This window comes from Danio rerio, chromosome 21 (genome assembly GCF_049306965.1).
Source record: "Danio rerio strain Tuebingen ecotype United States chromosome 21, GRCz12tu, whole genome shotgun sequence".
Classification (NCBI taxonomy): domain Eukaryota; kingdom Metazoa; phylum Chordata; class Actinopteri; order Cypriniformes; family Danionidae; genus Danio; species Danio rerio.
In genome coordinates this window covers 23,722,611-23,749,816 of record NC_133196.1, presented here as the reverse complement: position 1 = coordinate 23,749,816, position 27,206 = coordinate 23,722,611, and the positions used below count along the sequence as shown (strand labels likewise).

General features: G+C 36.8%; 1 protein-coding gene across 12 annotated transcripts in view; it reads right to left on the bottom strand.

Moving 5' to 3' along the window:
- Nucleotides 1-27,206, bottom strand: part of myo7ab (myosin VIIAb) — an 85,265-nt gene that overhangs the window by 20,362 nt on the left and 37,697 nt on the right. For 3 of the 12 annotated variants that reach the window (XM_073935305.1, XM_073935304.1, XM_073935306.1), the window contains 21 exons: nt 26,331-26,484; nt 26,166-26,242; nt 14,718-14,837; nt 14,486-14,628; nt 12,704-12,914; nt 12,411-12,546; nt 10,691-10,797; nt 10,258-10,299; nt 9,488-9,625; nt 8,105-8,263; nt 7,848-7,940; nt 7,669-7,763; nt 7,495-7,579; nt 7,192-7,410; nt 4,980-5,297; nt 4,695-4,895; nt 4,422-4,598; nt 1,998-2,087; nt 483-610; nt 267-393; nt 31-150 (listed from right to left, as the gene is read on the bottom strand). In XM_073935305.1, the coding sequence (XP_073791406.1) occupies nt 31-150; nt 267-393; nt 483-610; nt 1,998-2,087; nt 4,422-4,598; nt 4,695-4,895; nt 4,980-5,297; nt 7,192-7,410; nt 7,495-7,579; nt 7,669-7,763; nt 7,848-7,940; nt 8,105-8,263; nt 9,488-9,625; nt 10,258-10,299; nt 10,691-10,797; nt 12,411-12,546; nt 12,704-12,914; nt 14,486-14,628; nt 14,718-14,837; nt 26,166-26,242; nt 26,331-26,484 (2,940 nt within the window). Of the gene's footprint in view, nt 1-30; nt 151-266; nt 394-482; nt 611-1,997; nt 2,088-4,289; nt 4,329-4,421; nt 4,599-4,694; nt 4,896-4,979; nt 5,298-7,191; nt 7,411-7,494; nt 7,580-7,668; nt 7,764-7,847; nt 7,941-8,104; nt 8,264-9,487; nt 9,626-9,779; nt 10,179-10,257; nt 10,300-10,690; nt 10,798-12,410; nt 12,547-12,703; nt 12,915-14,485; nt 14,629-14,717; nt 14,838-16,055; nt 16,193-26,165; nt 26,243-26,330; nt 26,485-27,206 lie in introns of those variants that run through there. The other 9 variants (XM_021474449.3, XM_073935308.1, XM_073935309.1 and 6 more) reach the window with 7 other exon arrangements.

The window sequence follows — 27,206 nt, the reverse complement described above, 5'->3', positions numbered from 1 at the left end:
CTCTAACGGCTTTATTTAATCTTAAAATACCTGCAGCTCAAGCCAAGAAGGAGGCTGAGTTCTCGTTTTATTTGCAAAAGTTCTTCTTAGTCTCTCTTCACAATACGGCGCATAACCAGGAGGCCCGCTGTTAATGAACGTCCGCAGATACTGAAGATAAATAGGCATGAAATATAAAGAGGTGAGCAAGATTGGATCATTAGGATCATTAACAATGTATGAGAATATTTTCCTGCTGACTAGTGCAAAAAATAAGTTTTTTTTACTTTTACAAACTTTTCCGAAGGAGCAAAGCAGCCCACACAGAGGGAGAGCAAGATCCAGCCACGGGCATGACTGCTTTTAGATGCATTCTGGCTCAGTTGTTTACAGATCTGACAGTAGATTTCATCTCTGAGGAAGGAAACAAGCCCACGTGTGAAAGTATTCAGATAGAGTGTGTATTTAGCAGCTCCAACAATTAAGTTTCTTCATGTAATGACCTGAGAGCTGGACGTAAAATGCCATTGCCAATGATGAAGTGTAGCTTTTCTAAATTTGAGGTGGGTCGATCTTCCAGCATGCTATTTCCCTGTAGACTGTAATCGCTGTCCGTCAGCCTTCTAGTCACCTAACAGAGACAGGAAGAGTGTTTAAGATTGAATCATAGCTGAATATTCTATTGTTTACTTTTATTCAGCAAGGAAACACTGTAAAAAATGTTAAGTCAGTACAACAAAAACAAAAACATAATCTATTTGCTTTCGCTTTTTCTTGTTCACTCAACTTTTGAAAACATCAGCTGCACTGACCTAAAAGTATTTGTCAGTAATACAAAAAAACATTTAGTTGAGTTAACATAAGATTATTTATAAGTTTTCTGGAGAGATGAAATACTCTGTAACAAAACTTTTTAAGTTGTGCCAACTGAACTTTTTTTGTCTGCAGAACTGGAATGTCTGAAGTTGAGTGAACAAAAAACATAATACTACATTTTCAGAACAAACAAACATAGTTCAATTGGAAAAAAAAAAAACAGGAAGGCATGCTTCGCAAGTGAAGCTTTACAAAGCATTTTTCCCGGTTTGTTCTGCCATGTTTTGATCCTTGTCCTGTTTACCTTTATTGTTGTTTTACCTCCTGTCCTGTTTGTAATTCTGTGTCTAATAAATGTTTTTTTTAACATTTGTCTCTGCTTTATTTTTATCTTCTCAATTGAACTATGTTTGTTTGTTCTGATAATGTATTATTTTTAGTACCAATTTCCACAAGAGTTTTTTGTTCACTCAACTTCAGACATTTTTGGTTAGTGCAACTGATATTTTCACAAGTGGTTAAGGCATCGACACATGGCACTCAGGTGTTCACGGTGACCTAAGTTTGTTTCCTGCCTCGAGGTCTTATGCAGATCCCTCCCCTCTCTTCTTTACCCATGCTTTCCTCTCTATACTCTCCACTGTTCTATCAATTAAAGGTGAAAAATAAATACATCTTGAGTACATGAGAAAAAATTAAAGGAAATAAGGATTAAGTTCACTCAACTTCAGGCATTCCAGTTTTGCAGACAAAAAAGTTCAGTTGGAACAACTTAAAAAGTTTTGTTACAGAGTAGTTCAGCTCTCCAGAAAACTGATAAAAAATCTTATGTTAACCCAACTAAATGTTATTTGTATTGCTGAAATAGTTTTAGGTCAGTGCAGATGTTTTTGAAAGATAAGTGAACAAGAAAAAGCGAAAGGAAATAAGGATGATGTTTTTTTTTGTACTGACATAACATTTTTACAGTGCATATTACACTTGTCAAAGGAACTTCAAAACAACTATTGAGCAAAATAATCTTCATTTGACTTTTATATATATATATATATATATATATATATATATATATATATATATATATATATATATATATATATATATATATATATATATATATATATATATATATATATATATATATCATTAATCTTTAATATGCCTAAAACCTAGGTAAAAACAATAAATAGCTAGTTACAGACCTCCTCTGTAAGCTTTGATTTCTTCTTTAATGTGAGGGACACCAGCTTATGACGAACACTGTTTCTCTTCTGGATGTCAGTTGTGGAACTCTGCAAACAATGAAGAAATCTTTCATACCTTATATCAGTGATTATTTACAACAATTTTCAATTTCATTTAAGGGTTCATTTTATAAGTCTGTAACACTTTACAATAAGGTTGTATTAGTTAATGTTAGTTAATGAATTTACTAACATAAACAAATAATGCACAATTTATTTATTATAGTATTTGTTCATGATAAGCAATGTGTTTTGACGATGTGTTTGTTTTGAGGATTTTAACAATGCATTAGTAAATGTTGAACTATGATTAATAAAGACTGTCAGCCTGATCTTACAAGGAAACTATTTCCTAAAAAAGGGTTGAGTCTTTACAGCATGTGCCTCTGAAACTCTAGCCGAAACACACGGATTACCAGTTTAAACTCCTGCTATTTTTTTCCTAGCACACAGATACATTAGCTCTGTCTTTGTAATAGTTTAATTTACTTTATTACTTTAATGTGGATTTTTTTCTCTGGCTTTACAATGCATCGCTACATACACAAACATAAACAACCACATAAAGAGGTAAAAATAAATGAATAAATAAATAAAAATAATTAACTGACTCTCTTTGGAATTAGTATCACATAATGTTGGGAATGAAAACAGTTAAAAATGAATTAAATTGCATGTGTATCAGTGTATTACAGTGGTGAATTAGTGTCTCTTAGACATAATGACAAGACACCACTAATACAACTCAAACAGGCCTTGTTTCCTTATTGACAGGAATTATTTAAATTTAGAAAAACTAGAAATCAGGAATGGGGAATGTGCACACAGACTTTTAATTTCAGTCAGCCAGCCCCAGGGCTTCCAGTGAATTACCATCCTATAGACCTTTTTCATGGCTGCTGCATGGAGGGCGCCATAGCGACCAGCGTCTTCCGGTAGAATGCTAAAAACTTCCGTTTACAGCGTGTACAACTGGTAATTTGCATTCCGAAAATGGGTTTCAATAACGTTTTTAATGGATAACAGAGTGTTTTTGTGACACACAACTTAGAAATGTGTCTGTTAAAGCCGTTATAATCTGTCACATGTGGTTCAAGCGCGTCAGAAACATGAGAAAAACATTCTCCTAGTTCACGTGTCTGCCGTCAGTGTGTGTGTGTGTGTGCGTTCCCGGCCTGTCAGCTGTTACCTCAGCGGCTCTTTAACACACACACACACTCACACACACACTCACACACACACACACACACACACACACACACACACACACACACACACACACACACACACACACACACACACACACACACACACACACACACACACACACAAAGACACAGAGAGAGAGAGAGAGAGAGAGAGAGAGAGAGCGAACCAGAGTACTGGCATGAAACTTAACAGGTATGAGAGTCGTGCAATTTACAAAAATGAGCAATAAAAGTCTGTTATTGATACTCTGCTGGCTGATTTGCTGTTTATTCTAATCGCGAGCCATTTGTGTTTTATTTTGTGTGTTATTTTTACCATGGTTTGTGTTTTTCTGTCATTTCGTAATGACGCTAGCCTATATTTTCACTTTGTCACAGTTATTAAATCAGTGTGTCAGTGGCACAGTACAGGCTACGTGTGTGTGTCAAACCTTTTGGTGAATTACATTTGTTTGGGCTGGTTATATATTTGAAATAAAGAGAAAATGTTGACTTTAGTGATGACAAGGCTTCATCTACACTGCAGAAGATGCCGTCTGACAATGAGGGGAAAATGTCTCACAGCAGCTGTTTGCCATCCTATTAGAACACATTTCTTTAAATGATCAGTAAAGGAGATGGTGCTGATGGACAATAGTATTAGTTCAAAGAGGATAAAAGCAGGTAAAATAGATTAAAACTATCGTTTCAAAGCTGTCCAAATGTGACTGTTTACATGTATCAGCTGCCGACCGGAAGTTCTTCGCATTCTCCTTGCGCATACACGCAAAGCATAATGGGTAATTTTGCGTTTTTAAGAAAAAGGTCTATACAAAAGTGTCAAGTTTAAGATCTGATTTCTTGAAAAATCTGTAATTTTCACTGCTGATTTATATACAATATAAAATGGATCTCAGACAAAACAAGAAGATGTAAAAAGAAACCTTGTGAAATTGAAAATAGTCACATAAAGCTTTCCCTGGAAGTTCACCATTGGCTGAAAAACACTAGCTGTGCATATGGCCCATTGGGGCCTTTGAGGGTGTTCTGAAAGAGTGCTTACTGATAGAGTATAAGTGTCTTTGGAGTGGACTTCATGTTTCTGTAAGTATAAACAGGAACCTTATATTGCTGAAATGTATTACATGTAGAAATTATTCATTTAGACAATGTGAATTTTAAGACTCATTTTCACCTCCTCATCCACCTGCAAGGCCTGCAGCTCCCTTTTGTAGGTTCTCTTTCCCAACGTCTCATAGATTTTAGTCATAACTGGTATCTTCTCACTGCCATCACTAATACTGATATGATATTTGGGTTCTGGAAGATCTCCCATAAACCTCAACACAGTGATCCACACAGCCAGAGCAGCCTAAAAACACATATGATACAGTCAATGCAGCTTTTAATCCTATTTTACAGTAAGCAGGTAAGCATAGAGATGACTAATAAATAAATAAATGCTTACTAGCTGATCTCCTTCATCTTCATGAAACAAAAGAGGCTGTTTCAGTGGCCGGCGTACATACATGTGTGTTGCATTTCCCTGGAAGTAGGTTGCAGCAAACTTTGCAAACTTATACTCCGATAGGTCCTCCTCTTCATCGTCAGGAAGTGGAAGAGGCTCATCAATGACTTCCTTAAACTGTTTTGGAGCATTCTCTAGATCCTGTAACATCCAAACATTAAGAAAACTCAGATAAGATTCAAGCCAAGCAATGCAATTTAGGTTGAAATTGACAAAGCTCCACACCTCAAACCCTTCTGGTGCTTCACCCTCCAGGTTGGGAAGGGAATTGGCATTGCCCAGGAATCCGAACATCTTGTCCACCATGTCGGAGTCATTTACTGGCTCCTTTTTTTCTCTCTCCATCTGCTCTAGAAGCTCTTTTTTCCTCCGTGTCTCGTTGCGCTCTGCCAGCTCTCTCTCCTCCTGCTCTCGGTCGAGCTGCGCCAGGCGCTCCTGATGCTTCCTGGCTGCCTCAGCCCGAGCCCTGCGCGCCGTCATCTGGTTTTTCAGACGCTCCTCTTCAGCCAGACGCTGCCGCTCCGCTTCTAACCGACGATCCCGCTAAACAGAGAACAAACTTTAATTCTGCACAAATAAATATACAGATTCAAGGGTTTATTATAACAAACTTTGAATGGTGGCTTGTTTGATTGATGGACAGGTGATGGATAGATAGAGAGATCAATGGATGGACACAGAGATGTATGGATGAATGGATGTGTGGATGGATAGACACATGAATAGATATACTCATTAATGGGTAATGGGTTTGGGGGGTCCAACCCCCCTAATTAACGATTGACCCAACCTGAAGGACATCAAAACAAGATGTATGAGGGGTCTGCCCTTTAATAGTTAAGAAATAGTTTGCTCTGATCTGCTTCTTAAATAATATTAATAATTGAAATAATAGACAATTTCAATGTACAGTTGAACACCGCTATAATGGTTCATACCATTGTGAATGCATGTTTGCCTCAAAAACATTAATTCATCAGTTTGAAACAAATCTAGAGCATCAACAGACAGTGTAAGGGTTTAAAAAACATGTTTCTTTAAAAAAGGTGTTTGTGGGTGTCTGTAAATATAGATGCATAGTTTGTATTTTATTATACACTGGCTCACACATGGAAGTTAAACAGTAAAATTAAAAATATGTGCAGTCTTTCATGGTTATCCATTAATAGGTGCAGGAAAGCAAATCTGTCACTTTTTCTGTCAAATTTACTTAATATCACAAATATCATTGGGAACAACTCAATGTTTTAACATATTACCAAACATAGCCGAAAAACTTGAGACCCCTCCCCGGTATAATGTATAACTCGCACCCTGCTTTGAGTTTAGGTCACAATTCATGCTATTAACTACTGGCTTATTACATGCCTAGCATTGAGATATTAACTGTTCATTAGTAGTTATAAAGTATGATTTTATTCTGCATTCCTAATTCTACCCAAAACCTAAAACACCTACCCTACAAACTAGTAATAAACAGCTAATTAGTAGTTTATTAAGATTAATACTGTAAATTGAGACTTAAATGAAGTGTAATCATTAATGGATAGATGGATTGATAGACTGATTTACAACAGGGTGAATGGAGGAATGCATAGAAAGATAAATAAACAGAAGGATGAAAAAACTATGGATGGACTGATGGATGGATAGACTTACAGTATAGATTGATGTACTGATTGATAGAAAAGTTGATTGGTTAATGGACAGATAAATAAAAGCATAGAACGATTGATAAATGGATAGGTAGTTAAATGGATAAATGGATAGACAGATAGGCTGACAAATGAATGGATGGATAATCAAATGCATAGAAGGATAAATAAATAGATGGATGTAAAAAAGATTGATGGGTCAATGGGTGGATTGTCTGATGATTGATGTATAGGTGGATAAAAAGGTTGACTAATTAATGGACAGATGAATGGATGCATAGAACGATCGATAAATGAATATGTAGATGAAAACAGATGAATAAATATATGGATCAAATATTAATGGATGGATTGATGGATGTTTGGATGGATGGCTAATCAGACTGATGGCAGGACAAATAGATGGAGAGATAAACAGATGATGGATAGACGTTTAGATTGATAGGCAGACTGAAAGATGGATGGACAAACAAATGAATGAATAGTTGGATAAATGGAGAGAGATCAATACATAGATGGATAGAGGAATACACAGATAGGTGGATGGATGGATGAATATATAAATAGATCAATAGATGTATGATGGTGGGTGGACGGATGATTGATGGATGGATAAAATGAATAAATTGATAGATGGATGAATAAATGGACTTGACAGACTAATAGACAGATGGACAAATGTATGGATGAATAAACAGATGGATGTTTAGATACTTAGATGGACAGATGAATATTATAAACGATGGATGGAGGATTGTTGAATGGACAGACATAAGATTTACCTCCAGTCTGAGTCTCTTGCACTGTCTCCGTGCTATCATTCCTCGAGCATAAGCCTGGATTGTCAGAACCGCATGGAAGCGTTTGGAAAAAGTACGCCGTACCAGGAGTCCTCGACACCAGGCCTGCAGCAATGTGACACGTATCCTGGTCGCCTGATACTCCTGATGCAGTTTCCGTGACCTGTACAAGGCCTGAAGTCGCAAGAAACCTACACGCATCTGGAAAAAACAGACATAATAACAATCAGACAAAACCTCCAAACAGATTATTCCTGCTCAGGTTTCACAAACGACACAACTCACCACAGCGTAGTGCTTTCTAGTGATGTAGCCTCTCCATATGCGCTGGATTAACATCACAGCTCTTCTAACCTTCAGGAATTTAGTTCTGGAGAACAAAAGAGACAGATACACATCAGATTTTGATTTTATTTTTGTTTTTGTCCCCTCATCTTTACTCTTTCTTTTTCCTCATACCTCTCTTTCATTCCTCTCACAGTCTTCTGGATGAGAATGACCTTGTCAGTGATCACTTTATCTCTTTCCATTTCCAGGAGCATGTCATGGTGATCCTATGCCAAATACAGACCGGGTACACAATTAGTTACAAATCTGGAACACCAAAATCTTCAGAAAACAATGACTCGTAGCAAAACCTTCAGAAAAATTTTTGTCTTTCCGATCTGCCAGTCATCGTCTCTCAGCAGAACTGACACAACAATACGCTGACAGGTCCCTCGCAGATCTTCCTGTGAGAAGACAGAGATTGAGCTCCCTTCATGCACTTCACACTTGTCAAATAACATGACCAGATGGAATTTTAAAAACGGCTGCGTGGAAATAAGCTTTGAGAAAAGCTGTCAAGCAAACATTGGCTGCTGACTGCATTAACACAGTAAAGCTTTGGACTTGCCTGTTTGTGGGCTGGTTTGACCCCAGGCATTAGCACCCGATAGCGGTCCACGAACTCAGCGAAGGTATAGCGTATGGGATATCCAGCTCTGCGTATGCGGATCGTCTCCATCATCCCAGAGTAGCGCAACTGCCTGACACACAGTCCTCTATCAAACATCTGCAGAGAAGAGAATGAGGGCCGATTCAGAGTTTGACTTTAAAGTTTTTTCTTCTCATTAGCATAATCAGTATTATACATTCTCTTCAGACAATATCTTTATCTTAACATGTCTACTAGTTTCCTCGTATTGTTGGTTGGTTTTTAATGAAATGTATGGTTAAGAAATGAATTTTTACTTTGATTTCTAAATAAAACTTGGTTTAAGGCTCTTTAAATGATAAACAAGACAAAACCCATTTTTGCTGCTCACTAGGAAGGATGCTTGTGTATTTCAGTTCTATTATGTAAGTTGGCTTTTATGTCACAAAATCAATGTAAACAGCTCACAGGGAACACTCTTGTAATTCACTTAAACTACTTAAATTCACTTAAAGTTATTATTAATTGATATTTTTGTGAGGAACTGGTGAAAGAAGAGTATGGATTTTTTTAACAGCTCAGAACTGCTCCGAACTGATTCAAGAGAATGCAAGAAAACATCAGAATGAACGCAGAATAGGATGGATGGATGGATAGAAAAACATAGATAAAAACAGATAGATAAAAAACGAACAGACAGACAGACAGACAGACAGATGATAGATAGATAGATAGATAGATAGATAGATAGATAGATAGATAGATAGATAGATAGATAGATAGATAGATAGATAGATAGATAGATAGATAGATAGATAGATAGATAGATAGATAGATAGATAGATAGATAGATAGATAGATGGATAGATAGATAGATCTGTGTGCAAATTGTATGTTGTAGTTTTACATCATATTTATACATTGTATTACACATAGTTGTTTGTGCAATCCATATTCATGCCTTTGAACCAAATGTGTAAATGATCCAATTTGACTACCCATATAATAAAATAAGCAAACAAATGCACCCATTCATCCATTAATTCTTCTGAATGCATATTTTATCTATGGCCGAAATAAAAAACGAATACATAATTCATTCTATAGAACGCTTGTCCTGGATTGCAAGAAATAATTAAATACATAAATCTCCAGACCTCATATCATATGAAGGGTTGTGACAGACAGACAGACAGACAGACAGATAGATAGAGAGACAGACAGACAGACAGACACCTTTATTAACTATCCTGAAATGCTGTTTGACTGGCTCTGGGACTTAAAATTTTTTAACAACTTTACTGCTTTTAAACTTGACATCTGCATCTCCTGGAACAAGCACAGAAATATTGGTTTACTCACCATGGGCTTTTTGAGCTCGTTGGGTTTGATGCAGCGCACAAAGAAAGGCTGACAGACGCTCAGCGTCCTCATGAGCAGTTCCAGTGAGCGCTTAAACTGACTGCTGAGAGTCGGCGAGCGTTTCCTCGTCTCCATTCCCTGAAAACACACAAATCCCCTCATTCAGCTCACACACGAACAAGAGAAACTCACAGGAGAGGACCGCTGCTGTGCTACACACTTTATAACTGCACACCAACACAAAAGTACAACATACACCCAAACTACCTACAACACAAAGACACCAGATCACCTTTCTCTCTTTTCTTCTTTCATTCCTGCCTTTGTTAAACATCATTCTTTCATACTTCCTCTCATCGTGTTGCTTCTGGATCTTCATTCGTTGCTCGTGTTTGTCTCTTTTCTTGCTGTTATTCCCTACACTCTGAATGCAAATGCTTTGTGAAGAAAAAGTAATCGAGTAGTTTTTCCTTCCTCAATCTACAGTCAGTGCCAGGAAAAAAAGTAACTGGAATTTCTCCCACAAACAAAAAACCTCTAAATAATGAACAAGCCGCATCTAACTAGAAACAGACCAGAACAGTTTTTTGGAGAATAATGGCACTGTTAGAGCTATTAAATTACTATGTCAGCGTGCCCTCATCGACTACTTCAACACAAAACCATTTCCAAAGGAGAAGAAAACCACAGGAAGGAGTTTTAGCAAGGACTATTGAGAAAAAGCAGTTTGGTAGGGGTCTGAGAGGGACACAAACCACACCATTGATTACCTTTTGAAGGGTTGCAGTGGGCTCCATATAGCCACACAGAAACTGAGGCCAAAACATGAGGTAAAGGAATGAAGGACAGAAGGAGGACAGAAAGAGAGACAGAGAATTGACTGCTGTTAGCCAAGTGTGCTGAGAATCAGCCAAGAGAGATTAGGGCTGACATTACCACAGAAAAAGTGAGTATCAGCAGCAGGGTTAGTCAGATGTGCTCATAATGTCATGTTAGAGACTCATTTGTTGCAGTCGCTTCTCTCATTCACAGCGTGTTCTTTCAAGGCTATTATGCTAGCACACGTCTTTTCTTTTCAAATGCAACCCTGCCATAAACCTGCATGGCCAACATTTGGCCCTCGGAGAGCTGTGGCCACGCTGGCATGTCGTGAGCATATTAATGCTGAGCAAATATGGATTGGGTATTGGAAAAGGGCATCACCATGGCAACATCAGCTTGGAAGATCTGCTTGATGAACTTGTTTTTGGATGAATGGACGAGTTGGATGATGTCACTGTGGAGACTGTCTCGGTTCTTCTCCAGGAAACCTGAACAATGAAACAAGAGGTTTTACATTTTCATGAAAATAGAAAAAAATGTCTTTTGTAACTGCTGTAATATTTAATATGATTGCTCAGTGTCTTCACAGGCTTTTATTTCTTTGTTGTAGGCTGACATGGCCTTTAAATAAAACCCTGAAATGTATGGAACTTTAATGTGGTTAAAAACTGCCTGAAACCACTCCCTGAAACAAATCCTTAATTGAACTAGTAATGATTTGTAACTTTATAAATGTCTTTACTGTCACTTTTAATTAACCTGTTCTTCATCTATTAACCCTTTATCTGGAGATGAATCATATATAGTAACTTCATTGACATTGATTACAGTAAAATTATTTTTTAGTCGAAAAAGTTCAAAAGTTTTGTAATAAACCCCAAGTAAAACTCCAGGGTTTTTCTAAGTGTTTCAATAATTGCGCTATGAAAGGTTAGGTAACACTTCATTAGAAGGGCAACCCAGGCTCATTTTGAAAACATAGCGCTATGTACAATTCTAGAGAGTCCCAGGAAGTATGTTTTTTTTATTACATACCCTTGTATACATTTCTGGTCCCAGGAGCTACGTTTTGCAGTTTTTGTTTTGGCGAATCCACCAGAAGCCGTTGTGTATGTTTTTGAGATCCCAAATTTCTCTCGCTAGTGCCATTAGCGCCTGTAGTCACGTAAATCCACCAGAGGCCACAGTTGACTAACTGAATAAATGACTGACCAATCGACTGGCACACCCTTCACCTTCCCTACTCCCAACCAATAGTGTTTTCAAAAGCACTGGTTATCCCACCCACCCACTTCCCTAAACTAAATTAGATTTCATGCATGCTTATGACAACTGTCACTAAGTTATTATCGTTTTAAAAGCAAACATGACAGATATATTTGTTATGATAACTTGACACAAACATCAAAATCTGTCTTTGTCTTTTTTATGACAATTTGACATGACCAAGAAAACAAAATATGTTACAAATCTAGCAAAAAACTTGACTGTCAGAAGGCCATTATAATTGCGTCACTTTTCTTGACCTTAATTACACTGGTACAATTTGAATTTATTATTAAAATGTTATTAAATATTAATATTATACAACTATTTTAGAGTATTGACACTTTATTGAGATTTCGATGACAAATTCGGTTTGTTTTACTTAAAAAAGTGATCAGACAATTATAATGCCTCAGAGTGTCATGTTAATGACAGATTTATGACAAGGTATTTTGACTTGCGATGTCAAGTTGTCACGACAAAGACGTCTCCAACAATGTGACATTTAAAATGACATAATTTGATTATGAATGATTATAAATGACACTTAAAACCAATCTAACTTACCACAACCTGAACGAATATATTTTAAAATACATTTATTTATTGTTTTCAGAATTATACATATGTAAGTCATACAGTATTTGCTATTATCTACAATAAAATGATCTCACTCTGAAATGCTGGTCTTAAATCTATATGTATGGTGTTAAAGAATCTTGATAATTGACTTTCTGAAAAGCTGCTTGACACAATCTGTACTGTATAAAGTGCAATAGAAATGCTAATGACTTGACTTAGATTACCAACAGCTCAGTAATTCAATAATGTGTACCTTTAGTTTCATAGTGCACCACTCCAGCAAAGTGCTGAATGCCGAACTGAGTCTCATGGCTGTGCTTAGGCGGGATGTAGTTGGTATTAAGTTTGTGCTGGGAGTTTAGCTTGTTCAGCATGGTTGCATCTGTTCCCTGAGAAAAACACAGCTCGTCATAAACACATAGCTTGGCTATAGCTTTCCCCCATTCAGCTGATGAATAAAAATGTTCTCAGAACTGAACTGGAAATGCTTTGTCTTATCTCTAAATCTACTTTGCAATCCAAATACACAGCACAGCAATTTTTTACCTTTGGGAACTTGCTCTCCTCATCAATGAGGGAAATGATATTCATAGGTTTGATGGCAATCATGTCTAGGGCGTCCTGGTTGTCGGTGAACTCAATGTCCTGCCAGTTGATGTCCTCCAGGTTATACTCCTCCTGCTCCAGCTTGAAAACATGGTGGACGAAGAACTGCTGCAGGTTCTCGTTAGCAAAGTTGATGCACAGTTGCTCAAAGCTACACACAGCAGGAATGAACAAGAGAAGTACTGGTTTGGTTCTCAGACAATATCTTTAAAACAGAATTTTAACCATCATAGACATTAGAAATGTTAGATTTTCCAAGTTTGAGGTGAAAATAGCAGAGCATTTCAAAAGCAATGCTAAGGTTAACGGTGCTGTATGTAAGTTTTTGACTCTTCTATAAAGCATAAAAATGCCATACTATGTTTGCAGATATTTAAGAAACATGCCAAGTGAACACTCTTGTTTATCTAAATAACAATGCTGAACTTTATTTAGCTTTGAAAATGTGTTTTCCGCGTCAGAACGCTGTCGTTGTTTTGGTCCTTTTACCCGTCCAATGCCAGTTTAGACAATTATATTTAAGCACTCCGGGTTGCCTTTATGGAAAACAGCATATTTCATTCAATTAGTCAGGAAGGCTCTCAAAGAATGCATTTGATTTGCAGTGACAAGCAATTTGGCTATTTGCACCAAACGAATTAAGACAAAATGTAAATACAGCCGTCCAGAAGCACAGAATATGCACTCACGAAACTGTAAGGTTTATACCCTAATTAATGCATATTAAACCTCTTTAACATTATTAAATGTACATGCTCAATCACGTGTTGGTTTGAACTGAGTCACAGCACAAACCAATTTCAAAATGGTTTAATTTTTATTTATTTTATTTTCAAGATCTGAGGTGAACTATCTGCTGTTGTTTTTAGTAGTATGGCAATAAATGTCATGTAAAAGGGGATTCAAACTCACATTATTAGCATTTAACACTAAATAAGGCACATGAGGTGTACCTAATGTGATCATTGTCAAAGTTTTCTGTTGTTCAGCTATAAGAAGCCGTTTCCTATATATCAATTTGAGGTGTTGGCGAAAACTCCTTTAATATGTAAAATATTCCTTCTATTGTGTGCTGTAGCTTTTATTTAGAACACGGTTTAAATCAGCCTTGTTGGTCCTCAATCTGGCAACCTGCGCTTGCAATTGTTTTGATCCAGGAATTCAATACCTAGTTCAACCACTGAAATAAATAAATATTTATTTTATTTAAATGAAATTATTCATTTATTTATTTGTGTTATTCACAAACAAAAGAAGGAGAAGGAGACAAGGAGACAAGAAAAAAAGGCAGATACTTGAGCAAGCCCATAGCCAGCATTAAGGTCACTGAGGTCCAGGCCTCATTAAAAATCTAATGTTAAGGAATGTGAAGTTCCATAATTAAGAAGTAATTTTAAATCATCTTGCAGAATAAATTTACATCCTGACTCACAGCAGCTCTCAGACGCAAGCTCAAAACATGCGGGTGCAGTTCATGTTGGTTCATGTTGCATTCATATTTCAAAATTTATTTGGACAGAGATTCATTTTCTCTGCAGTCTTAGTCACTACTTGTTTGTTGTGTTTGTGTGTGGCAGTGTTCGCGCCTTAATAAAATGAACCGCATTAACTGAGCAATCACGCCAGATTTTGTATTAAGCAAAGTGTGACTACACTCTGAGCAGAGCTGTTGCACTTGGGGAAATAAAAACAACCCAAATTTTTCTATTTACCAAAACTAACCTGTTAACAGTGAAATTCTCGAAACCGAAGATGTCGAGCAGGCCTATAGACCTGCGAACGGTCCTGTTTTCTGTGGAAGGAGCCCTGAAGATGGTAGCATTGATTTTATCCACTATCCACACAAACAACCTCCCATAGATTCCCTGAAGAAGACAAAAACTGAAGATATTCATGACTTCTATGATAAATGGGGAATCAAACTACATCACTTAGGGATCGCAAATAACCTGACCTTGACAAAGGCATCCCGGACGTCCAGTCCCTGCTCCACACTGAGGGGGGTGGAAACACTCTCACCTCTGGTGATCAGGGTACGTGTGGTCAGACACATCATGACATCCTGAGGGTCCACCTGTAAAATAAGACCATCAGAGATCACAGACAGTTGACCAGTTCTGGCCTGGTCAGAAAATATGGATTTTTTAAAGCAAATAATTTTGCACCTTTGACTGGATTTTATTACAGTGATTATTACGTTTCTGGCTCGTTATACACTTGGCAAATAACCCAACTCACTGATCCTGTAGATTTTTATTTCTTAAAAAAAGAAGAGGGTACCCCATGCCTATATTCCAGAATGATTCAAAACACATCAGGCTCACACTGGAAAAGAAATCTTCTATTATTTATACATGAATTGACCGCCAAATTGATCTTAACCTACTGAATGTCTTTGAGATATGCTGGAGCAAACGGTGGTTCGTCACAGGGTCTGATAATGGAGTACAAAAAAAAAAAAAGTAAGATAAAATATATTATAATATAGGTTTTTTGGGGGGGAGACAGGGAAGATAATTCTTCAAAATACATAAAATAAATGATAATAAAATAAATAATAAAGGTTATTTTGTGATATGTGTAATCAATAATAAATAGGAATAATAATATTATATTACACTGCAATACACTGTAGCAGAATATGAAATGAATTAAAAGAAAAATTGTTGTTCCAGAACAGGACAAAAAACTCATTTATTATTAAACTTGATAAATAGAGCTTGGTTTATTGCAATAACCATGTTACAAATCCTTAGTTTTAGCACAAAATATGTTTTTTCTTAATTTTTATTTCTCAAAAAAAAAATCATAAGAGTTCACACTTAGCTAATAATTGGTTATATAACGTGTTTGGTGCAATGACTGTAAAAAATATGGACGACGCGACAGCCCTTTTTCCCATTGAACGCCTTGAGGGCAAAACGCCTGCTTGACGGGCACAAACTGTGGCAAAAGACTGCTGAAATTGGAGCCAGACATGCGCAGAAGGATTGTCTGATGGAGCCAGAGGAGGAGCCGCGAAAATGAGCAGAGTCGAGCTTCCAACCAAACGCTTTATGTAAAATCAACTACGCCCCCCGAACTTCTCAGCATGCGTTTGCTGTCATATCAACACAAATGGATGTAATAACGTTAACAAATATGAGGGTTTTATATATTCAATCGCGCCAGCTCCAGGCCGCATCGCATAACTTACGCCTGTTTCACACCGCAAGCGTCAGCGGCGCGTGAGCAGAGCGTGAGCAGCGCGTGTGTTTTCGGCGTCCATGTTAACAGATTAGAGCTTTCATACCGCACGCAGCAGCAGCGCGTCAGTGCGAGGCGTGAGCGTCGCCGAAGCAGCAGTGTATGGCGCTCCTCCGAGCTCTTTAACCTGACGCTGCAACGTGCACTCGTCTCACCGAACGTCTCACTGAACGTCTCACTGACGTCTTAAAAAATATTTTTTTTTGCTATTAAATCCATGCGATTTAAGACGCAGACGTGACGTTGACGTGACGTTGACGTCACGTAGACGTCACGTAAATCACGTGTGGCAGTGAAGTGTCAAGCCAGACGTTACGCGTGATTCACGTGTAGCAGTGAAGTTATTTATTTATTTTTTTGCTAACACGTATCATAACACGCTGCTCACACGGCTCAGTGCAGTGTGTGAGGCAGTGCACAATTTTCTTGCCCTTCATACATTCCTCTCAATGGACGTGACATCAACGTCTGACTTGTTACATGACGTCTGCGTCTACCTTTTTTTTTTAAATATATATTTTTCAGCAGTTTTTAGTGCGTCTGTCTGCTTTTTGCCGGCTAACTTATACAATATACAATAATTATGTGCAAATTAAATATAAATATGTTAATATATAATGATATTTGTTTTCAAGATAGCATTAAAACGTATAAAAAATGTATAACAAAAATAACAAATGTCTCCGGAGGTAAAGTTTAGGTTGTTTATTAATATATTCATGTCGTTAAGTTTTGTAAAATCCTTTTTTAATTTGTTTTACATTTGAGTCTTATTGTGTTTAAATTTTTTACATGTTCAATGTAGCCTACCGCATATCAGTGATGACCAACTCATCGATCACTATCGCCTGTTAGATCTGATACTTTTGCTGTAAAATATTAGAAAAATAGAAAATTACATTAACCATTATTGTGTTGTTTTTAAAGCACCTTTCTTTTTTATTTTACTTTTAAAACATATTATTGGGATTCTTTGACAAATAAAAAAAACATAACCTACTTTATTTTTCATTTGTTTCCTTTCTTTTTTGAAAGAAAATGTATATTTTTATTCAGCAATAATATTACATTGTATTTATATTTTGAATAATAATTTTCCAGGATTCAATCAATCAATCCTGTAAAAATTTCATAGAAAAACATTTAACAGCACAACTTTGACAATACACTGAAGGATCATGCGACATAATAGTGTCAAAAAATTTAACTTTGCATCACATAAATAAATAAGTGTATTAAAATAGAAAAGCATTATTTTAAATTGTAATATTATTTCCTAATATTACCCAAACCCCGAACCATTCATAATAATAACCAAAACAGTGATGTTTAATCCTAAAACGTTGAATAGCCTAATGTTATTTGAAATAATTAAAATTTGCTTTAAATGTTACATCTAAACAAAAAAACTAAAATCGCCAGTAGGTGGCAGAATGTCACTATTACAGTTTTTCCCAATTGTTTACACACAATTACTTGTACTTCAGACACAATGACTACAACATGTAACTGATGCACCAACCCCCTGAACCAATGCAGCTTAACTACAAGCACAATTCCTGCTTTACACTCAAATTGCGCGTTTAAAACACTTTTTTCAAAACACTACACACAATTCTCTGCATTTTGCATGCAGAAAATCTCTTGTTTTAACAAGGAACACACTGTCATTCACAATTGTAAAGTCAGTTGTCCTACTTTGCATACTAACTCATCACATGAGTAAACACCTGTCACACAGAATTGCAATTTAGGAATCAGAGCTCATCTGGTTTATAACTGGTTCACTGCCCACACATGTTTTTTAGTTGTTTATCTCCTTCCATATTCTCCATTCCTTAATCATATTGAAGATTTTTTTCCTGCTTGGGGATGGAAAGTGTATGCCGAAATCCACACTTTATTTTTCGTTTTTTACTAACAGTATTCTGTAAATCCTTCTGTTAATGGCAAATGAAGACCACATTATGTGCACCTTTGTGTTGGTTGGGATGAACACTCTGTAAACTGAAAATACTGTAAAATATATTTGGTATTTGTTTGTTTTGTATAAAAACAATATTTTGAAGTATTTTACAATGCATTTCTGTAGGCCTATGTACTGTCTGTAGTAACTGTAACACTAAATGAAAAAGGCTGACAGTAAGTCATTATGATGAATGGAGAAGAATTGGTCAGAGTGTTTTACATTCAGCACATCAGTGTTCAACTGCTTCTTATAAATGTCTATTGATGTGATGGTTTGTGTGCATCATTTGAAAACAAAATACCATGTTGAGAAGAAATCACATTGTGTTAATTGTGTTTCATTTTGCAGGAGAATTAAAGGGTTTCACCCTAGAGTTCTGACAATATGAGGCATGCTTTCAGAAAATGTGTGTAAACAAATGGGAAAACTGTAAATTGTGTGGATTTCAGTCATACACACTTTCTATCCCCAAGCAGAAAAAAAATCCTCAATATAATTAAGGAATGGAGAATATGGAAGGAGATAAACAACTAAAAAACATGTGTGGGCAGTGAACCAGTTATAAACCAGATGAGCTCTGATTCCTAAATTGCAATTCTGTGTGACAGGTGTTTACTCATGTGATGAGTTAGTATGCAAAGTAGGAAAACTGACTTTACAATTGTGAATGACAGTGTGTTCCTTGTAAAAACAAGAGCTTTTCGGCATGAAAATTGAGCAAAATGCAGAGAATTGTGTGTTGTGTTTTGAAAAAAGTGTGTTTTTAACCTGCAATTTGAGAGTAAAGCAGGAATTGAGCTTGTAGTTTAGCAGAATTGGTTCAGGGGGTTGGTACATCAGTCACATCACATGTTGTAGTCATTGTGTCTGAAGTACAAGTAATTGTGTGTAAAAAAAACTGTAAGTGAGTCATTGTTCATTTACAGTTTTTTTTTTTTTGATTGCTCAAGCACAATTTTGAAATGAAGGCTCATTTTGTCAAAACACTACACACAATTTCCACATCCACACACACAAACAGCAGAACACATCAGAACTTTTGCAAAATGAAACACTTTATCCAAAACTTTACAACACTATAACAAAACACAATTTTAACACCGTAAAGAACACACACGCCTCATTCAAGATAAATCTATTTGCTTCATTTACACACTGCGGTAATCAATCTTAAACACTCGTATAATTTCTAACTGACTAATACTGATATAATCTGGGTTTGATTTGTTTCAGAGGTATTGCTACACAGTACATGAACATACTGTATTCACCAAACAGTGATAGACTGAAAGCTAAATATTGCCCTATCCTAATAAAAACCATACAACAAATGTAAAGTGTTTTATTCAGCTTTCTGGTGATGTGTACATTTTAATATATATAAAAAAATCCCATCCCCTGTCTCCTGTTTACCAATCTTCCTCCCCTCCATGCTTCCTCTTCCATACTGCAACATTGCCTTCCATATTTATTGAAGATTATTTATTTATAGCTCCTGTTTAACATATTTATTGAAGACTTATATTTAACATATGTATTGTAGATAAATATAATAGTTTATACCTAATACCCAGTTACAGTTTTTCATTATTGCTAACACACTAAAATTAAACTTTTCCTACAATTAGCAAAACCGTACACTAATAGAGCAAAACACAAGGCTAGATCTGCACAACTGTAAGCACATTGTCAGCTTCACACTTTTGGCAAAACATTACACACAGTCATTTGCAAATCACTAAACACACTTGGATGCTTTTGACAAAGAAATTTTTTCATAATGGAATTTCCTTGCAATTTCAAAGCAAAGGCCTTCAAATGAGCACACACATGAACTATAGGTCAAACACAGCCATCAGGTGTGCACACACACTGCTGCAAACTGTAGACACACACACCAATCAGCTGTAACCACAATAAAAGAAGCAATATAGGAATAACCATATATGGCATACCAAAATGTTTATCATTTGTATAAATATTACCGTTTGGAATAAATAGCTATAAATAAGAAAGTTAAAAAGCACTTAATTGCAAATGAAACATAACTGTGGATAAGTGAAAACACTGATAGAGAATGAATAGGTATAATAAAGCAGAAATAAGAGCAATGTGCTGCAAACCCTTGAAGCAGACGCAGACGTGACGCAGACGTCACGTTAAAGCAGCGCAACAGTAATGTGGCAGACGCAGACGACACGTTCGGCAGACGCAGACGTCACGTTCGGCAGACGCAGACGTCACGTTCGGCAGACGCAGACGTCACGTTCAGTGAGACGAGTGCACGTTGCAGCGTCAAGTTATTGACCCATTCCGCACGCCATAGCAGTGCAGTGATCGCCTGTTTCACACCGCAAGCGTCAGCGGCGCGTGAGCAGAGCGTGAGCAGCGCGTGTGTTTTCGGCGTCCATGTTAACAGATTAGAGCTTTCATACCGCACGCAGCAGCAACGCGTCAGAGCGAGGCGTGAGCGTCGCCGAAGCAGCAGTGCAGCGATAGTTTCGGCGCTGGGTCTATTTTTGACGCGCTGCTCACGCTCAATTAAAGTGACAGTGCATTGAGAATGACCAAAACACATTGAATGACAGTAAAAACTAGCAATTTTACCCAATAAATGCGTTAATAATGTCAAATGGTTTATATATAGTCATTCAAATGAACTTAAAACGATTAAAAACGGCAACAAACATTTATTTAGGCCCGAACTACAAAACCAAATGTAAAACTATTTTACTATCATTTTTGCTTAAGTTGCACACTAGTGTTGTAGGAGAGGGGAATTGGAATATTTACGGGATTTGTAGTCCATAGCGAAGTGTATTGTGGGTAGTGTAGTTCGACACGCATGCTGGATTATGTGAGCTCGCTGTGTTCTGTGCAGCTGAGCAGAGGAAGAAAGTTTTAATCGGCTTTTTGTTTTATGTTCACTCGAGTTATTCCTACCAAGAGCTGTTTGCACTGTGAATCTGACAACACGAAAATAAGTAAAAGAATGGCATGCATTGGTTACTTTTGTCCGTCTCATCATCTGCACGAGCATGAATTAACGAGCTGTTATTCTGCCGCTGGACAGCACTGAAGCGGAGAAAGTAATACTAGTTTGATCATGTATAAATATCATTATAACTATATAGTATAAATATTATTATAACTAGGTCTACAACAACCTGATAATCAAAAAACAAATGACATGATATCACAGGCGATTGTCCTATGACTGTAGACACTTCTCAGCATACAGTACTATTTGATCTATAAAATGTGTAAAATAAACATTTGCAGGTTAAAGAAACAGCATAGGTGGGGCCTTGGTGCAGATGAAAAGTTTAAAAAGTGTATTTGTATATAGAGAGACATGGATAACTAGATAGAATAGACAGAGATAGGTTGATCTCTGCAGCAGCTGCCGAAGAGCTGCGCGCTGCAGACGCAGCTGGTGTGAAAGGCAAACGCCTGCGTGCTGCTACTGCTCGACATACGCGCTGCTCACGCTCTGCTCACGCGCCGCTGACGCTTGCGGTGTGAAACAGGCGTTACTCGCGGCGTCGCGGGCTGATTCCGGCTCGCATGCGGCAGCGCCTGCTCGCTCGGCCGCCGCATCTGGCTCGATTGACTCGGGCTGGAATTGGGTAGTGAGTCCAGGCATCCGGAGTAGGTCCAGCAGAGGTAACATTAGTCAGTCTGAGCTCTAAGAGATAAGTCTCCGGCAGGCGAGAATCTAGCCGGAACTGTGTTTTGCTATCTGGGTGGCTAGGCGTGTATCAGCAAACTAATAAAGCCCGAAAAAAGCCCTGAACTTAGCGAATAAACAGTGTTCCACCAGGATCATGTATGTCAGAAACTATAGTTTATTGCTGAACTCATTTTGTCATGGTAAAATAACACAGAAATCGAATAATAACATTTCAGTCTACTTCAGTCTCCTGCCGAAGCTCAGACGCCGCGCTTTGAGAAACTGTCAATCACAGCTGTCAATCACGATGACACGCCCAGCATTAAATTACTGCTAAAAACAAACTGTTTACAAAAATGAAGATCTGCACCTATTTCAGCACAATAACCAGTGCCTTAATCGACCAGAACTATCTTTCGGGACTATTTTATTGCAAGTGTAACATTTTTTTTATTTGGGCTCAAGTCTCCTTCATTAACACGGAGGAGGCGGGCTTTATGACTTGTACTGCAGCCAGCCCCCAGGGGGCGATCTAACGGCCGAAACCTTCACTCAAACGTAGGCTTGCGGCACACTTGGTTTGGTGTGCTGTCCTTGGAGAGGCCCTGACCTTATAAGATCTCCAAGCTCGGGGCTCCCCCAGTTTGCAGGGCAAGAGGGGAGTTTGAGCTCAGGTAGATTTCGAAAATTCCCCTGCTGTTTGTAGCTAATTAACAATTAGGGATTGTTATGAAGAGATATAGTGCCAATTTGGATTAGTCAATAAACTCCCGGGGTAAACCACCGGGAGTATGGGGAGAACATGTAAACTCCACACAGAAATGTTGACTGGTTTGGTAAGGACTAGAATCAGTGATGTTCTTGCTCTGAGGCAGCAACCACTGGGCCGCCATGCCGCCCATTCTAGGAAAGGAGGAAGAATAGGGGTGGAAGGGGGATTCTAAATAGATTTAGTTGAGCAATTCTTAAAGAATACAACATAGCAAGGTTTTCTCCATTAATCTATAGAACTTTCACGCACACAAACATGAATGTAATAGCATTTTTAAAAAATATTTTTTTGCACTGTATACTGCATTGTATTGTAAATATAATGTATTAAAGTGCTTACTTATCTGAAAACTCCCCTTCTGACTACTCTTACATATTTTACATCTTGGCACAAGGGGGCAGCCGCAAGCAAAAATTGGATTTGAGCTTGAGCAAGCAGAGCCCGAGCCATTTAAATCAAACTGAAAACAGAGCAAAGATTGTGGACGGTGAGAGCATGGAGACAGACGAAAAAATCGAAAAGACTGCGCGGAGAGAGAGAGCTGCCGGCAGGACATCTGAATAGACTCGTCACGCTGTGCCACTATCTAGTGTAATAACATTAGAGTCAAAGTCTGATGCTCACTAATGACTGCATTTATCTCAAACTCCCCTCCTTCAACTGCACGGATAACACAGAACCACCAAGCTAATGAGAGAGATGAATCTCAGCAAGACAGCAAAAGCAAAGCCCTTCAAAAACCGACGCAAAATGGCATTAAACCAAAGCTTAAATGATGTATACAGAGCTTACAGGTTTGCAGACTTCTGTACACAAAGAGCAAAATATTGCTGTTCATTTCTCTTGATGCTACCTACCTATGCTGTTTTAAACAATATCTGTTTGTTTGTACAATCCTGTCGGACTCAGTTTTGGTCTTTAAGTCTTATTTGATTCTCATTATTTAAATTTCAAGCATATTTTAATGTGGTCATGTCATTGGTCCATGAACATGTCCTGCTTGTTCAAACTATTTCATAACTGTAACAAGAGGCAATTCAATCATAACTTAATATTAAAACAGCAATCATAACATTATTCACCAATATGTGTCTCTTTTTGGGTTCTCGGAAGCTAAAGAACTAAAAAATGTAAAACAGGAAATACATTGGGACCATTGTTTTTGTTTATATCGCTCAAAATGGTCTATAGAGGTTCTAGAGGGAACCTCATAATAGCAAGCTTGTCTCACTCTCGCCTCCCACCCCTAAATTTAGAATTGTGGAATAATTGAACAGTGAAACAAAACTACATGAAGTTTGTACCTAAACAGACTGAACAACAAATGGTTAGGAATTAGGGCTGCACAATATCGCTTAGCATCGATATCCGCAATAGTCACATCGCAAGATATGCAATGTTAAATCTAAATTATAATTGACCAAGAGCTACAGAATTGTATATAATTACTGTATTTATACAGAATTGATACAATTTATGCAAAAAAAAAAATAAAAATCTTACTTAGAATATTTTGTCTTGTTTCTGGTCCAAATATCTACATTTTAAAGTGAAAATAAGATTATTTTACTTACCTAACTGGCAGATAATTTCGCTTGTTTAAAAAAAAACACTCTTAATTTTGAGTGGAATTTTAAATATTTTTTTTTACTTGATCAACATTTTTTAAAAATATTTGGACTAGAAACGAGATAATTATTTTTTTTAAAAAGTTCAATGTGAATTTTTAATTTCTGTACCCAAATATGTTAGACTTTAAATAGTCGCTCAGTTGGTAGCACATTTGCCTCACAGCAAGAAGGTCGCTGGTTCGAGCCTGGGTCAGTTGGCATTTCTGGGAGTTTGCATGTTCTCCCTATGTTCGCATGGGTTTCCTCCGGGTACAGCTGGAAGGGCATCCGCTGCGTAAAACATATGCTGGATAAGGCGGCGGTTCATTCCGCTGTGGTGACCCCTGATTAATAAAGAGACTTAGCCAAAAAGAAAATGAATGAATGAATATAAGATTTTTCCAATATTGTGCAGCCCTATAAGGATTGTGTTTTTTAATCTGTTTGGACACATTAACCAACTGCACAAAGCAAGAAATAACTGTAAATGAGATATGAATTGTGACTCATTCTTGTCGCCAGATCTTGGTGAAAAAAAAAAAAACAGCAAACAAGGATATGTCTATTATAGACAGAGATAAATTTAAATACTTTATGAAAACTAATATCAATATATCAATATGTGCATGCGACTGATTTAATAGCTATAATAAACTTGATAGATTCATGAGTAAATCATAAAAACAAACAAGTCCACAAAAGCTTATTATAAGTGAACATGGCAACACTGTATGTGTGCACAAACCATGATGCCTCTGTTGTCAGGTTTGATGTTGTAAAATATACAATATAAATTGGTTAAAAATAGTGAATTCCAAACACGTGAGATGCCTGACAGTCAATTACCAACCATCCAGGTTTGTCATGTTTTGAAGGCTAAACACACGGAACAATTTGGAGAATTTCCTCGCCAATTTAAATGTGTCCATCATTCCAAAAGCTGATTGGGAGTACATTGCCTAAACTGTCTGGTTGTTCTGATAAGATTGAGTTTACAATTAAATATCAAATAGAGTGAACTATCTTGTGAACCCCAAGTGCTGGGAAACAACCATACCCGCTCTCATCCACACACAAATTCAGACTATGGACAGTTTAGTTTATTTAATTCACTCAGCCTGGATCTTAATAATAATTATAATCTTAATCTGTCATGCTTGTATGACAACTTGTTTTGCTGGCTTGACAAAATTGGCTTGATAAAAACTTCTAGAGAGATTGCGGAGTGACATATAAAATAATAAATTACAAAAAAAGTACAATAAATAATTCTGAATGCAGGATAAGATAAATGTCAAAGTTGGGCCCCTAAAAGTATGAGTGGTCCCCGCCTGACCCCCTCAGTTACTGTGATCTAGAACTTCCACCAAGTTTTTATAGTCATTCTAACAAATAAAGATGTGTACTGTGATATATACGATCAGTTTTAATTGTAAGATACATCATATTTTGAGATTTGTGAGGTTGCAAACTACAATATACAATCTCTAGTATTCAATTCAATTCAGCTTTATTTGTATAGCGCTTTTACAATGTAGATTGTGTCAAAGCAGCTTCACATAAATGATCATAGTAACTGAAACAGTGTAGTTCAGTATTTAGTGTTTAAGTTCAGTTTAGCTCAGTTCAGTGTGATTTAAATCATTACAGAGTTCAAACACTGAAGAGCAAACTCATCAATGCGTAGCTCTACCAATCCTGAACCATGCGAGCCAGTGGCGACAGCGGAGAGGGAAAAAAAACTTCACCAGATATGAGTGAAGAAAAAAAACCTTGAGAGAACCAGACTCAGTTGGGCATGACCATTTTAATTTCTCCGCTGGCCAAAAGTCTTGTACTTTTAGTATAGTACGAGTGTGCTTATATGAACTGTCTTTTAGTTAATAACATGTATGGTGATAATGAATAAATGTATGATGAAGCCTTTAATTAATATACATGAAAGTATCACTTAACATATTAATATAATAAACTGTTAATTGCAAATTTTATAATCATTAATGAATCGTTTAGTTCTTGATTGGTCATACTTTAACCCATGATTATGATAACCCATGATTATTACCTATAAGTGTTGTAAAATGATTTCAAATTAATTTTAAAGCACTTTCATAGGTTCACATGCATCTCACCTCCAACAGAGAGGCTGCGTTAGCCAGGTCGGGAGAGCGAACCACCACGCAGGTGTCCAGGTTTCTCTGTGTTCGAGCTGTGTGAGCAGCACAAAACAAACAGGCTATTTAGCACATCTGTCATTTCTTATGAGGCAGAGGATTATTAATAATAACAGTTTCCACCTTCGAAGCGCAGGTTGCCCATATGTAGGATGGCAGCCAACAGTTTGGAGATCTCCCAGTATTCAGTTTCGGTAAACATCAGGATCTTCATGGCTGACAGGATGCTGGAGTATTCCTTCATATCATCCCTCCCTTCACAGACAGTACAGTTCCCCTGGATGACAGGAAAAGAGAGAGGGAGACTGTATATATATATATATATATATATATATATATATATATATATATATATATATATATATATATATACATATATATATATATATATATATATATATATATATATATATATATATATATATATATATATATATATATATATATATATATATGTTTCCACAACCTTTGTTCCTAGGCTTGGTTTTTTGCATAAAAATGTTACACGGCAGTATATATTACAGTATATGCCTCGTGAATCACCAAACTTGTATATATATTTTGTAATTTGGTGGGAAACAAATGAATGCCTTTGCTACATATTTCTATACAATGGAATTAATGTGGAAAGGTTATTTTTAAGCTCCAAAATTGCAATGAACAAAAATAAAAACAATTACTATGACTTTGTTGAATATGAAGCATGAACCATATGGACCACGTCCATTACATCATTTTATGCCATTTATTTTGTTATGTTGGAGCTTATAAGACCAAGTCCAGATTACTTTAATTATATGATAAAACAAGCAATCAGAATATTCTTCAAAGGAATGCACAATTTTTGGGAATGAAAACCCTATTATGCTCTTCTAAAAGTTTCTAATTTTCTTTTCTTTTGGAGGTCTTACACAACAGATTTACATCTATCCAAGGTCAAGATCATATAAGATAAACTACAGCAGGGATTTGGACCAAATCAAAGGTCCAAAACTGAAT